We start from the raw sequence: 13,817 nt of genomic DNA, 5'->3' as shown, positions 1-13,817 counted from the left end.
TGGTAGTCACGGAGTGCTGCAAGTTAATTGGATGTTGCAATCTACGTAGCACAGGCCTTACTGCATCGAGCGGGCACGGCAGTAAAAGTGTGGCGGCGTTCTTCCCTCAAAACCCCAGCCCACCCTGACCCTTAAATCTAACAAAATGACTGTTGATTTTGTACAAATTGTCACAAAATTGGAATGGTCGTCTCGTTTCACCTGCACAGCCTGCCCATCCTGCCTGGATGCAGCATCCAATCATATTGCAGTGTGGTGTGTCCTTCCAAGAACACTAGTGGGATTCATAAAAACGCGGAAATAAAGCACTACTTCACAGAGGCTAGGCGAATGTACCACTACAGTCGGGGCGGGAAAACTTCTGCGCTCACATTTGATTTTTAAAATGGCCAAATTATCATGTTGTACAGTATGTGCTTTTATTTTTGTTTGTTTCTTTTAGCTGGTCGCGTGTGCGTGTGTGTGTGCGTGTCTGTATTATGAAGTGATTTAGCTATAAGGAGACAACCAATTATTTCATAAAATGTATACCCGTAAATACAGTGGTTTATTTTTACTAATATTGTTTATTTAACACAATTAATTTTAAAAACAAAAATAAAAAATAACACCTTTTAGGCAAGTCAGCTTTATTCATTTAGCACATTTCAGACACAAGGCAACTCAATGTGCTTCACACAAAAAAGACACAACACATTCAGAAGCAAAGCAGAGAAAACAAAAGTAGCTGACAACTATTATTAAAAGGGTGCACAATGACAGCACTAAAACACATTACCGAAAACTTTAAAAACATTTAAAAACAAGGTAAATAAATAAGTGTATATTTTTAAAATAAATAAAAGAAAAATGGTTTAAAAATGTTTGGAAGACCTTATTTATTTTATTTTATTTTTATTTTTTTTAACCTGAATTGAAAAGCATTTACACTTGGGGCTGACTTCACTTCTGTTGGCAGCTTATTCTATTTGAATGCAGCATAACAGCTAAATGCAGCTTCACCATGTTTGCTTTGAACTTTGGGCGCCACTAAAATCATTATTTTTTTCAAATTTTAGACTAAAATGGCAAAATTAATGGGGAGCAATTTACAAAGTACAATTATTAGGGGACACTTGATAATGTAACTTCTCAGAGCATGCCATATGTGCCTTTTGGGCCATATTTTACATACGTATTCTCCCCTACACTATAAGTGACTGGTGAAAAAAAATACCTCTAAGTTGTCTATTGTTTTCTGATGCCTATCTCTCTCTGACAGTGGCAATCTGAACAAAGCTGAACATGATTGTGTTGGATCACACTAGAAGGTTCAAGTATCCCAAATGGAATGTCATATAAGAACATTTTGTTTATTCTAACTGTTTTTGATTCCCACACTGAAAAATGACCAGTGGTGGGCAAAGTATGGCCCACCGGCCACATATGGCCCACTATTTTTCCATCCATAAAACAGTCATTAATTTAAGAATAAATCATTTGTTAACTGATTTATTGTAAATAATAAAATGCATAAATGTTAATTCATCATGATTTTATATTACAATCTATTTTAAATAATATAACTTTAAACATGGAGCAGGAATTATAATTTTATTAAGATAAACCGTTTTACAAAAAAACTGCAAAACTATTAGTAAGAAAAATATTTATTTTCTGATAATTAATTGGTTCATGGGTCACTGATGGTGCAGCGGTACACACGCCTGAGTTGTGTGCAGGCAGCGTGGGCTCGGTTCCCGCTCATTAACGGTGTCTGTGTGTCCCCTGCGACTGGCTGACGACCAGTTCAGGGCATATGAGGCTTCGCCTTTCGCCCATTGTCAGCTGGGATAGGCTCCAGTACCTCCCCGCGACCCTGTACAGGATAAGCGGTTTGGAAGCTGGCACATGACACATAATTGGTTCATTAAGTAGATTAAATATAACACATACAAAAACGTGCAATCAAATAGCAGCAGCACGAATGATAATTCTACTATTAGAACTAATCTACATATGTTACAACGACATCAAACATTTTTTTACAACCCCATCTCCGAATGTTGTGGTCCAACATGTCCGTTTTCCCGCTCCTGGGCTACATTCTTGTATGCTATTATATCAGTTTTTTATTTTCCACTTGTAGACAAGGGTTACAGGATTGAACATATGGAAATGCACAGGTTTCTTCAAGCCCTGCGCGATGCTTGTTGGCAGGTCCGAGAAGCCAGCGCGGGCTGTCACTCAACTTTGCTCGTGAGTGATGCGTTCATGGTCACGCCTCCTAAGGCACTACAATGCATCTGCTCTTGCACTGCTCACATCACAGTGAGCGTGAGGCCACCAGTCCGGCAACAGGTAAGGGGAATCCCTGTCACTTTACTTGCTCATTTTTGTTCTTTAAAAACCAAGTGGTGTCCTAATCCTTCGTTCCATTGTTTTGTTGTTCTAGTTTAGAATATGTGATCACGTGATAGCTCAAACTTTTAAAATTCTAACAGTGCACATTTCTGTTTTGTAGGTTTAAGTAGTTTTGTTTTTCTCTATAAAAATATTCCTGGCGAAGGTTTACAACATTTGTTTCAGAGGTTCGGGCCTTTTAAACTTAAAATACTTTTATGTAAACTCCTTATTCCAGTCATTCAGTGCCTGTTTTGAGAATTAAGCAAGAATGATCAAATCTTGTTAGTCATTTTAATTTGAACTTTTGCATTTTAGAAACTATATTGGAAATGTGTTCATCACTTTTTCTTTTTACAAATTGTGCATCATTGTACTTTTTTTTGGGACTGAATTTAGAAACATCACATTTTCAGTATTTTAACGGCTTTTGTCTACACTTCCAAATAACGTTATCGTAAAAGAAGATGAATCAAACACACACACACACACATGCACACGCACACACACACACACACACACACACATAAACACTCACACGCGTCAGTTGGAAATTTTACTTAAACAATATTGTGGAATGTACAATAACAAATCAAAACTGCACTTTTCAAATTCCATCTATTCCAATTGCATATTTTCAAAGAATGCACATATGATTAATTTTGTGAAATATACAGTGTGCACTTGAAATGAAATGAAAGACTGTGAGAGGACACGATGAAAATGAAAAAGAGAAGCGATGTTTGTTTGTTGATGATACAAAAATAGAGTATTCATGATAATTTCTCTTCTAAATAATTTAGACACGGTGTGCAACCTTTCTTTTATCCTTTGTGTTACTGCCACAAGATCAAAAGGAAGAAGCTGTTATTGCTTCCAATCAAGGTTTTGCTTCCTTAGAGTCTTGCAAATAACACAGCATTTGCTGATTTTGGCTGTGTGCAGCATTCATTTTGTGTGTTCCAGCTGTAATCAAACTCTCAAATTGTAGCTATATTTTAGTGTATAAAAACATCAGGTAAAGGGTGAAGAAATCTGTAACAGTTTGGTCAAGATCCTTAAACCTATAAAAATCTGAGATAACCATAAAAAAGATTAGCCATTCAGAGACTTTTCCATTTGTACCCACATAAAAATTACTAGATACTCTGACATTTTTGAATGTATAATGGTTGCTTTTCTCTTTGCAACTTGAGATGCATTTATTATTTTTTACTGACTTAATTGTATTCTTTGCTCCCCATCTTTTTTCAGACTGTGATTTTGCAAAGAGTGTGTAGAGATTAGCGACCATGAACCTCAGCCCTTCAGACCAGAGTATGCACAACTCCAATGAAGGCTGCCTGGAAGATGACAAACACAGTGTCCTGCTGCCTTGCTTACGCAGAAACATCTACGATGAGCCACTTTCCTCATACTCCAACGGCTCAATCATATCGCAACTTCTCCGGAAGACCGTGCACAGCAAAAGAGCACTTGATGAAAGCCATTTCTACATTTCCAACTCTACTGCCACAGACTCTGGCCAGGAGGACCGCAGCAGCGTCTCCTCTAAGGACAGCACAACAGAGGTATCTTCCCCCAATTGTCACATTTCTACCAGGTGCAGCACAGAGGGAGAGCCACCCGCGACGGACCACCTTCAAGCTAAGCGAGCCCGAGTGGAGAACATCATCAGGGTGATGGCAGGCTCTCCCAACAACAGGGCACATGGGGAGAGTGACCGGCCCGACGCTGGTTCCCGAGACACCCGAGAGTCTAGAGAGGCATACAGGGAGAATAAACGCAAACAACGGCTACCTCAACATCAGGAGCACAGCATTGGCGGGCCGGCGAGTCGAAAAGCTCAAGGTGATCGCGATGATACTAACACCAAGGATGAGGAGTGTCACAAATTGAAAGAGCAGCTCCACAGCATGCAAAAGCTTCTACGTCAGCTTCAGGAAAAATTCCTTCAAGTTTATAAGCAGGAAGGTGCAGATCATGATGACAAGGCAGCTGCAGCCACTGATCGTCACACCCCGGTGGAAAGCGGCTACACGGGCGCCGAAGATGGTTTGGAGAGGAAGCGTAGGTTGAGTTCAGAGTGTGACGACCGAATAAAACTAGTTGGTTATCCGGCTCACCAAAAAGAGAGTCAAAACCTTCGCGAAATCTTGAAACAGGAGCTGTCCAGAGCTTTGAATGACTGTGTGGACCGGGTCTTGACCAAGGTGTCCTCATCAGGACTCGATGTGTCCTCTCAACAGCGAGTGTGCCCGTCTCCAGAGGTAAAGATCAGTTTGAGTGCTGGCAGGAAGACCCAACAAGATGGTTTGATACAGGAGCACCTGCAGGCTGAAGAGAGTCCCGCCAAGCCCCACTCTTTGGAATATTACGACAACTCAGAGGCACACCAGGACCAGACAGAAGCACTCTCACTGGTCGTTCGCAAACCAGTGGCAACACCTCTGAGCTCAGTCACCTCCACAGTGAAGCGGCCCTATCCTGTACACCAGACGCCGTTCCAGTTCAACTACAGTGCCCCTCTGCATGACAGTCAGATCCTGGAGCACCTTCTCAAGTACGGGCCACATTCTAACTTTGGGGCTCTCCCCTGCATACCCCATTCAATGGACAGGACCTCTCCAGACCCAGTAGACCTACCTTGGGACACCATCACATTGAGATCCAAAGTGACAGCCGGTCACCTCGGCCACCACCCTCGTCCCTCCGCTCTGGGGCCCGTGACGGTCGACACTCTCTGCCTCCCTCATGTCAAACTGGAGTGTGGCGAGCTGCAAAATATGGCCGAGCGAAACCCCTACATGTCCCTCAACATATCCTTTCACCAAAGTAGCCATTGAGACAGAATCTCTGCTTTTTACCTTTTCACATGCATGATGCAGCCTGTTCGCACACATGGTCGCAGAAGTGGTTAAAATAGAGAGGATGAGAAAGTAGTCCAGAGAAGTTAGAGAAAGTCTTTTCAATCTTTTGATTCTGAAAAAGCAGACCGGTGAGAAATTCTATCACAGAGGCGAAATGTCAATGAATTAAGTGCATTGAGGAGTAGAACAGTGAATAATAGATATCAACATAAATGAGCGAAGCAGACATTTGACTAAATAACCTTAATCAACTTATTGTGAAAATTAACAATCAATCCATTAATTATAGATGGACGGATGGATGGATGAATGGATGTTTATGGTATGGAGAATCTATCTCTGAATATTCTTGAATCCTGCTTTGATTGAAGTGAGTAGAATCATTCTGCCTGCGTGAATTAGTTGAGTTTTGCATAGATATATCTCAGACTCTCTTAGCTGATGCTATGTTGTTGTTCATTAGATTGCAAACTAATTGGGACCAAAGACGTAGAAAACAAAGTCTGTTGAGTGACATGCCACGTAGGCTGACATATCGTCACTATGTAATGCAATGCAAACAACAATTAACTTGTTCCAACATTTTCCATATGTAAGAGATATTTTCCATATCTATCTATCTATCTATCTATCTATCTATCTATCTATCTATCTATCTATCTATCTATCTATCTATCTATCTATCTATCTATCTATCTATCTATCTATCTATCTATCTATCTATCTATCTATCTATAATGATATACAATAATAAGAATCTCAAACCCAGTAGACATAGAGTCTGGGTGTGTCCGGGCCGCAACAAGTATTCCAAAACAACAATATATATAAATATATATAAAAAAAAAAGAAAAAATAATGCAATGCAGTCTAACTGTGTGTATAAGTGGAGTTTTCTTTCTTTTGGCATTTTCCTAGACTCGCGCAGGTGAAAGAGTGCGTTTGCGCCGCTGTGCGCCATATAACGCTGGCGACTCTCGGCCAATCGAAGGGGCTGCCCTTGTTCCCTTTAAATTAGAGGTGCACACATTCTTTGACATTGAGAGATCAGAAATTGACTTAATGGGGTCCATGCATTCGCTTGGCGCATGCAAAGTTTGTTTATACAGGCAAACTGCAAGATCTCCCATTGCGGATGATGCAGTCGGCCGCGCGTGTGACGTGGGCAATTGGAGACAACATAAGATGTTAGACCAAGATCATAAGAAGTGGGCGGGGTGCACATTGGTTATTCCATCTCTCTTTTCAAAATAAATCATTTTTGACAAAAGAAATTCATGATAAATTTGTTTAAAGTAATTATGCTAGATTTTGTTTAATTAATGTTTGGGTGATACAGGGTTTGACTCCCACAGGCAGCATCTTTGTGTGTGTGTGTGTGTGGTTGAGGGAGTGGGGGGAGGGGGTGTCTTGTCTGGGATGAGTGTTACATTCTACAGCCATGTAATCTGGATTTAACCAATGACAGAGCAGTGCAGTGACTTCACATAGTGTTTTCTATGGCTTCGGTTGCGACTCCGGCAAGTACAAAACTAATTTTTGCCTCAAGATGTGATTAATCAGCAAACAGTTCTACATAATTGCCATAATTCTTCATTAGCGAGAGATTGTACAGATCTCGATGTCATGATTTAAATTTCCGATAGAGTAGCATCTGATTGGAGACTGGAGTAATTGGGAGATGAGTATTTGCTCAGAGAAAAGTAAAAGATAACCCGCAACCAACCACATATTGTGTGCAGGATTAGTTTTGAAGAGTCTCTCCTTCTCTTTTGACATTTTTGTATGGCTCACCTTTTACTCCTTAATTTTGCCCTTTCTCATCCGACACTTACCATTCATCAAGGTATGGGATTGGTACTAGATGAATGTTGGGCACAATGAACAGAACTGAAAAGCAACAACATCTACCACAATATGACCATTAGGAGCCATAAAAATAAATTCAGGAAAAATATAATGTAATGCACAATAACATTATTTTACATATCTGTCAGTATTCACATAAGTATTGCAACATCTCTAGAAAAAAAAATTGTTAAAAAAATAGGCTGGTCAATCAAGTCAATACTATCCTATAGTAGGCCTATCGTTATATTGGCACAACGTTGGTGTCGTATATTTGTAGGCAACCCTCACTATAATTGAGCTTTGACTCGCTGGTCAGTTTTAGAATGGGCAGCACCAGTAACTTCAAGGAGAATTTATTTCTTTGATCTCACTTCCCCTCCCAACGAAAATTACTGCATCTTCTTTAATCCGAGCAGAATAATGACTTTAAGTCCGCAAAAAGACAAATAAAAAGGAATACAAGGCTTTGATAAGAATTGCCAGGAACAAAAGCCGATTTTTCAAAGGCAGAGAAAGCATCGTGTTCTGTTTCAGGAAGCATCATTTTTTTCATACTTGAAAAGGTGCAGGATCTATTTCTCCATCATCATAGTGATGGGGGTGCATAGAAAAGGTCACATCTGAGTGCTGGTGGAAACCACAAGTGCCTCCCAACCATAACACTTGAGCTCTTGTCTTGAGTATGTGTTATTGTGTACCTTTGTCAGAATGCAGACAATTGTACAAGAGTACAAGATGACAAGATGATGTTGACTTGTGTGAACACTGAAAGAAAGTCAAAGAAGGACAAGATGCTCCATTCACATCAATTGCTTGGACCATGCGAGTTTGATTTAGTTTGATTACATTTATTATAGCTCATGCAGGAAATGGTTTGGTCATTTGATGGTGATTTATTTAATCTTTTGAGTGCAAATGGACCTGCTACTCTTTGAAAAATACTACATTAATCTTTCATCCGCACATCTCTATTTCAAAGGTAGCCTTTTCTAATAAATGTATCATGTTGTGGCCTGATGAAGAAATTTTGTGACCTGAGGCATGTTGGTGCACTACAGAGGAAATGCTCCATAACATTTTCATTGCCAAAGGGGGAAAACTCAAATAGGAACAGCGCTCATTAAATTGTTGTGTATACCCCTCGAAGAATATTTTTTCAACTCTAAAACTTAAAAAAAGAACAAAGAAGCCAAAAGTCAAATTGAACCACCTCGAACCTTTTTATGTGAAGTAGAAAACGAAGCAAACGAGGGTGCGACATATGCTGTCTTTAAATTAGCTCCTCTTTGGTTTTAACAGCCAGCCATGAAGTGCTTTGCTCTCTAATTAAAAATCCCTAATCGAATTCGTAATTCTGTTTTGCCAATAAGCACATGTTAGGGTCATTATTGACTCCAGCTAGTCTTCAGCCAAATTACATTTAGCTGAAGATTGATGCAACACAATACTCTGCTCCACTATCACCTTGCACTGCACTGCTCCGCATGTTCCTATTTGTCCGTGTCTCTGCCTTAACGTGATGGTGAACATCCAGGAGGGTCTCACCCCGAATCACTTGAAGAAGGCCAAACTGATGTTCTTCTACACTCGCTACCCCAGCTCCAATGTCCTGAAGACATTCTTCCCTGATGTCAAGGTAGTATACTGTATCTAACATTTAACAACCTCTGGAACTGTTTCTCCTGCGTCTAACTCCCAGTATCAACTCGTCAGTGTGTGTTTGGGACAGAAAAGAGCCGCAGTGTGTCGGAGGAAAGAGGCAAAAACGCAGAGGGTTTAAATAACAAAGCCGCTGAGCTGCTAGTGTGTCCTGGGGGCAAAGGGAGATACAGAGCCATTCTCTGTTGAAAAAAAAGCCACTCCAGTCAGCAAATGGAGTGACAAAGGACTCTGTAGGCAAGGCATTGCTATTGAGTGTCAACAGAGTTGGTATTAGAGACTTGCTGGCCCTAAACACAACATCCTGTTGGCCTCGGTCTTGTGTCTCTAGCTGTTCTTAACTCCCAGCATCCGTTCTTTTTGTCTTTGCATCGCTTCTTTTCACATCATGCATGCTGTATTACAAATTTCTCCCAAATGCTTCTTCTGTCCCCGCTTATCGTCCCTCAGTCTGGGCCCCTGCTTCCCAATCTATGTTGACCCCCGGGTCAGGGGGGAGGATGCTGTGGCGGCGGCCTGCGAACGTCTCCTCCTTGCTTACAATCCGGCGGTGGGAAGTGGCACCGAACAAAAGAGCGCTTAATCCCAGTGTCTGATTCCATCCTATCAGCCCGAGTCAGCGAGAGGGAAGCTTCCTTCTGTCCTTACCGCATCGCGTTCACACCCATCACACCAGTGGGAAGAAACGTCTTTGATGCCTGCCCAGCCCTTAGGCCTTTTTTCCCCTCTTTCACTCATCTTTCTGGATGACAAGATAGAACAACACGACTAATGTCAAGACTGCGATTAGAAATACACGGGCCTGGCAGGTGTTTTCTTTTACTCTGGACATTGATGGGAAAAGATCAGCGCAATTTGTGTCTCGTACAACTAGGCTGACAGACTATTAGCTGGAATTTTGCCCCACAGGTACGGAACGCAAGTTAGTGCAGTCAATTATTGCGAGAGCCTTCAATAACTCACGTCTGCCACGCAGCCTTTTTAATTGATTTGACTTAAAAGGAAAGAGCTTAATCATTTTTTATTGAAATGAAGTATCGAATAACGATTTACCCCTAAAATTTGCCATTTTCTTTTGCCTTCCAATATTTCAATGAAAATTTTTTTTTGCCCTGTCTCTAGTTCAATCGCTGCATCACATCTCAACTGATCAAGTGGTTCAGTAACTTCAGGGAGTTTTACTACATCCAAATGGAAAAGTTTGCCCGGCAAGCCATCGTGGACGGCGTCAGTGAAGTCAAAGACATGACAGTCAGCAGAGACTCCGAGCTATTCCGTGCACTCAACATGCACTACAACAAGGCCAATGACTTCCATGTGAGTGCTGCTTTTTGGTCGATATTTCATCATTTATATTGCATGATACATTGTTACCTCTCACCGAGAGGTTATGGTTTCATTGACATGGGTTTGTCATTTCATCACGTCAGGTTTTTAAACTGTGTTTGTGTAAGACGTCTTTTTCTTCCAGACAGAAGAAATGATACAGATTTAACCCCTTTTAGATATTTAGAGCCAAACAATAACTTAAAGTGGAAGTCAACCCAAACATATTTTTTCAAGAATATGTTCTATGCAGGCCCACTAGTTGAAACCACACATTCTGATAAATATTGCGTTTTTGGAATAAGAGTTAATCCAATTGTTTTTAGCCATCTGTGGGGGCGGCCATTTTGTCACTTCTGTTGACTGAAAATGATATCACAACTGCTCAGGGCTCAGGTAACGACCTCACCTGTTTTCTTAAACTGAGCGAGAGATGGCAAAAAATGGGTGGATTTTGCTGCTTAACTCATATTCCACAAACGCAATTTTAAGCAGAATGCCGTGTTTCAACTAGTGGACCTGCTGGGAGAATATTCTTGAAAAAAAATATGTTTGGGTTGATTCCCTCTTTAAATAATTGGAGTAGTTTGGGAAACATTGCTCTAGTAGTACAGCATGCTCAACCGTGTCAAATGTTTCAGAAAGTTGAATAAAAAGTTCAGTGCAATCAACGTTGATGTTCAAAACAACATGCGCAAGATCAACAACAGGACCTTGAAAAAAATAATCACTTTTTAATTGAGGTGGCGAAAAAACTATCGGAATTAGTTTATTTTTCAAAATCATTCAACCCTGCATAGAAGTACATATAGAAAATGGGTTGCTATCCACTTGATTCGAGAAAGAAAAGCCACATCAGCATTGTAGTTATTACCTTGCAGACGAAGGTCAGAGCCCCTGCATGTGACTCATTGCTCACCTACGTCCTCCTACTGACCTGTGTGTCACACTGCACCTGTGGCTTGCCAGCCTTTGCCGCCATTATCTAAACTCCAGAGTGATGCTTTATCACACTGTGGGAAGAGGAAGCCGCAAAATCCCGCTAAAACAACTCCGGATTAGAGGAACCGTACGCCTGAGCGAGGCCGAGATTGCTACTGATGCGGAATGCTGAGAAAGACGTTGTGGATTGCGAGGCAGAAGGCCACTCAGTGGGAAAGGGTTGGGACCGTTTTCTTTACCTTGGGACTAAGACATTCCTTTCCCAGGGATGCTTTGTGTCAAGAGATGAGGGGAAAGAAAAATAACTAATGCCAACAACTAGTGCTGACCGCCTGGCCAGTTGATGGGAAACAAGGCGGTTTTCTCCCAGCATCTCTTGTGACTGCATCTCATGTGCATGAGTGTTGATACTATTGTTCATTCATAGAGACCGTGTTTACATTTACTGTATAACAAAACGTTTGTCACATCTCACCATTGTCGTTACCAAGTAACTTTGTTTATTGTCTGATGTGTGTATGTGTGTGTATGTGTCTACACTTGTATGTTTTGCATGCACGTGGAGATTGTAAATAGACGCAAAACTAAAATCTTTTTGCAAAGAGCACATTTGGCTCCTTTGTGATTGCATTACGAATGTTTCTATGAAGTCTTCTATTATTTACTTTTCATATCAACCTCACCAACAATTTGTCGGATGGTATCAAGTATTGATTGTAAATGAGGAATAATTCACAATCAGAACAGCACAGTCATATCAGTATTTCAATTTTCCTATTTCAGTTTAAATTACTGTGTTTCTCAGTAAAAAGAAATTAAAAAAAATGAAAAAAAAATGTCTGCATAACACTTACTTGGGATTGAGCATTTGACTGAAATTTGAAGTTTCCCTGATTGACCGTGGGGGAAATTAACTCGCAAAATTGTTTTAGAAAGTGGAAAAAAGTTTTCTAACTAGAACGTGCATTTTCGGGGATAAACTTGAAAATAAAAAAATGTCATTCCTTTTTTATTATTATTATTATTATTATCATTATTATTATCATTAGCATTAGCATTAGCATTAGCATTATTATTATTAGCAGTAGTAGTAGTAGTAATAGTAGTATGAATAGTAGAGAGCATTCTGTGAGAGCACATGAGTCTGAAACAGTATATACAGTTAATACAGGATTAAAAAAAAGTTTAATAAAGTAATTATGGGAAAGTAAAGTCTTTATAACACCATGGAAAGCAGAAGTTCACATCTGAAGTCATGTTCTTGTTCTCTAGAGCAGAAACTACTTATAGATGATTCAACTGTTTCAACACAGGATTAATCATCAGTCACTTCCACACATTTCTCAGAATTCTTAGCAATCACTCAATCGATTATTATACCTTCACCGTCGTCAAATGAACAACTGAAGAAAAGATTTATATTCAACCTCCTCATCAAATGAAGTCAGGCTAATTAAAGCAGCTTTTGTTGTGAAGAATGCTGCACTGCATCTGTAATCATTTGTGTGATGAGAACAACAAAATGTGCTCCTTTTCATCAGCTAGACCAGTGATTCCCAACCAAGGTGTCTTGCTTGGCACACTAGTGTGCCGTGAGAGATACTCAGGAGTGCTGCAGGAAGATTATTAGTCAATACTGATGGGACATTTTAGTTTCTATTCTAACCTTGTTCTATGTAGCTATACTGTCTGTACTCAGTCTCTCCTCCTCTCTCCTTTTCCAGGTTCCAGACAAATTCCTAGAGGTTGCAGAAATTACTTTGCATGAGTTTTACAAAGCCATTTCTGTGGCCAAAGACTCGGACCCCTCCTGGAAAAAGGCCATTTACAAGGTCATCTGTAAACTGGACAGTGACGTCCCAGACGAGTTCAAGACGTCCTCCTATTTGTAGGCCAAAGCGGAAAAATATGATGACAAATATACTGTAGGTACTGGTGACGAGGGAAGTTAGTCATTTGAGTATTTTGATCATTTCCTGTCGTGCTTTTTACTAGTGAAGTGAAATGTAGCTGTTGGATTATTATGTTGGATGACTATAGGTAGTTTGTTAATATTCTTGTTGCATCAGATGAAATGAACTATTAATGCTTTTTGTGTATTATACAGCTTGTGTTTACTTATATAATCTGCCTCAGTACAATTAGACAATTATGGAGTTTGTAGTAGTAGTTGAGACTGAATCAACATCGTCTCTGCTGGCCTCCATCACCAACAATTAAATTGCAGTTTGTAATTATAAACAATCATTCTTTGGTCTACTGCATTTGCTCATTTTGCCCATCCCTTTACTATCAACCATAATTTAGCTTCATCCTGATTTCGGTGGTTTTATTGAGACTAGTACAATTTTTTTTTCCATTGATGTGTTCAGTGGGGGGAAAAATACATGCACTTATGCTATACGTGTCATAATGTTCTGTGATTTTGCTGTACACTAGTTGCTTAACATAAAGCGCATTTGTGCAATGCAAATGATTTATCGTAGACAAAGGTGAAGCTTTGGGTTATGTAAAGTACAATCATTTCCGGATATTTCAGTGATATAAAGTGTAATGATACTGGAATTAAAAATGCTCTAAATTATGACATAACTCCTCGTGTTTATGTTTTCTTCATAGTGGTCGCTCATTGAATTCAGTTAAAAGCTTTGTTTTCAGATGCACATGTTGAAATATGAAAATACTGTGTCCAGGCCTCGAGCCCTGAAGGTGCCTCTAATCCATGTTGACCCCAACTATTCTGTTCACATTGTTCAGCCTAGCCAATTCAAGTCAACTTTCTAAGGC

At 40.0% G+C, this 13,817-nt stretch overlaps 1 protein-coding gene across 1 annotated transcript; it reads left to right on the top strand.

Moving 5' to 3' along the window:
* The first annotated feature begins 2,290 nt into the window (after positions 1 to 2,290).
* prox2 (prospero homeobox 2) lies at positions 2,291 to 13,554 on the top strand. The gene is made up of 5 exons (XM_086049867.1): positions 2,291 to 2,340; positions 3,637 to 5,201; positions 8,632 to 8,739; positions 9,885 to 10,079; positions 12,755 to 13,554. The coding sequence occupies exons 2-5, from the start codon at positions 3,675 to 3,677 to the stop codon at positions 12,920 to 12,922; spliced, it is 1,998 nt and encodes a 665-aa protein (XP_085905993.1). The 5' UTR covers positions 2,291 to 2,340; positions 3,637 to 3,674; the 3' UTR covers positions 12,923 to 13,554.
* Positions 13,555 to 13,817: the final 263 nt, after the last annotated feature.

This window comes from Filicampus tigris, chromosome 13 (genome assembly GCF_054856515.1).
Source record: "Filicampus tigris isolate MCC_2025a chromosome 13, RoL_Ftig_1.0, whole genome shotgun sequence".
Taxonomy (NCBI): Eukaryota; Metazoa; Chordata; class Actinopteri; order Syngnathiformes; family Syngnathidae; genus Filicampus; species Filicampus tigris.
This window is presented reverse-complemented; position numbering and strand designations above follow the sequence as displayed.

Bases quoted from the DNA above. Each gene is read 5' to 3' on its own strand.
- prox2 (XM_086049867.1), top strand. From the start codon at position 3,675: ATGAACCTCAGCCCTTCAGACCAGAGTATGCACAACTCCAATGAAGGC. The intron at 5,202-8,631 runs ATATCCTTTCAC...GTGATGGTGAAC, and splicing joins ACCCCTACATGTCCCTCAAC to ATCCAGGAGGGTCTCACCCC. The intron at 10,080-12,754 runs GTGAGTGCTGCT...CTCCTTTTCCAG, and splicing joins ACAAGGCCAATGACTTCCAT to GTTCCAGACAAATTCCTAGA.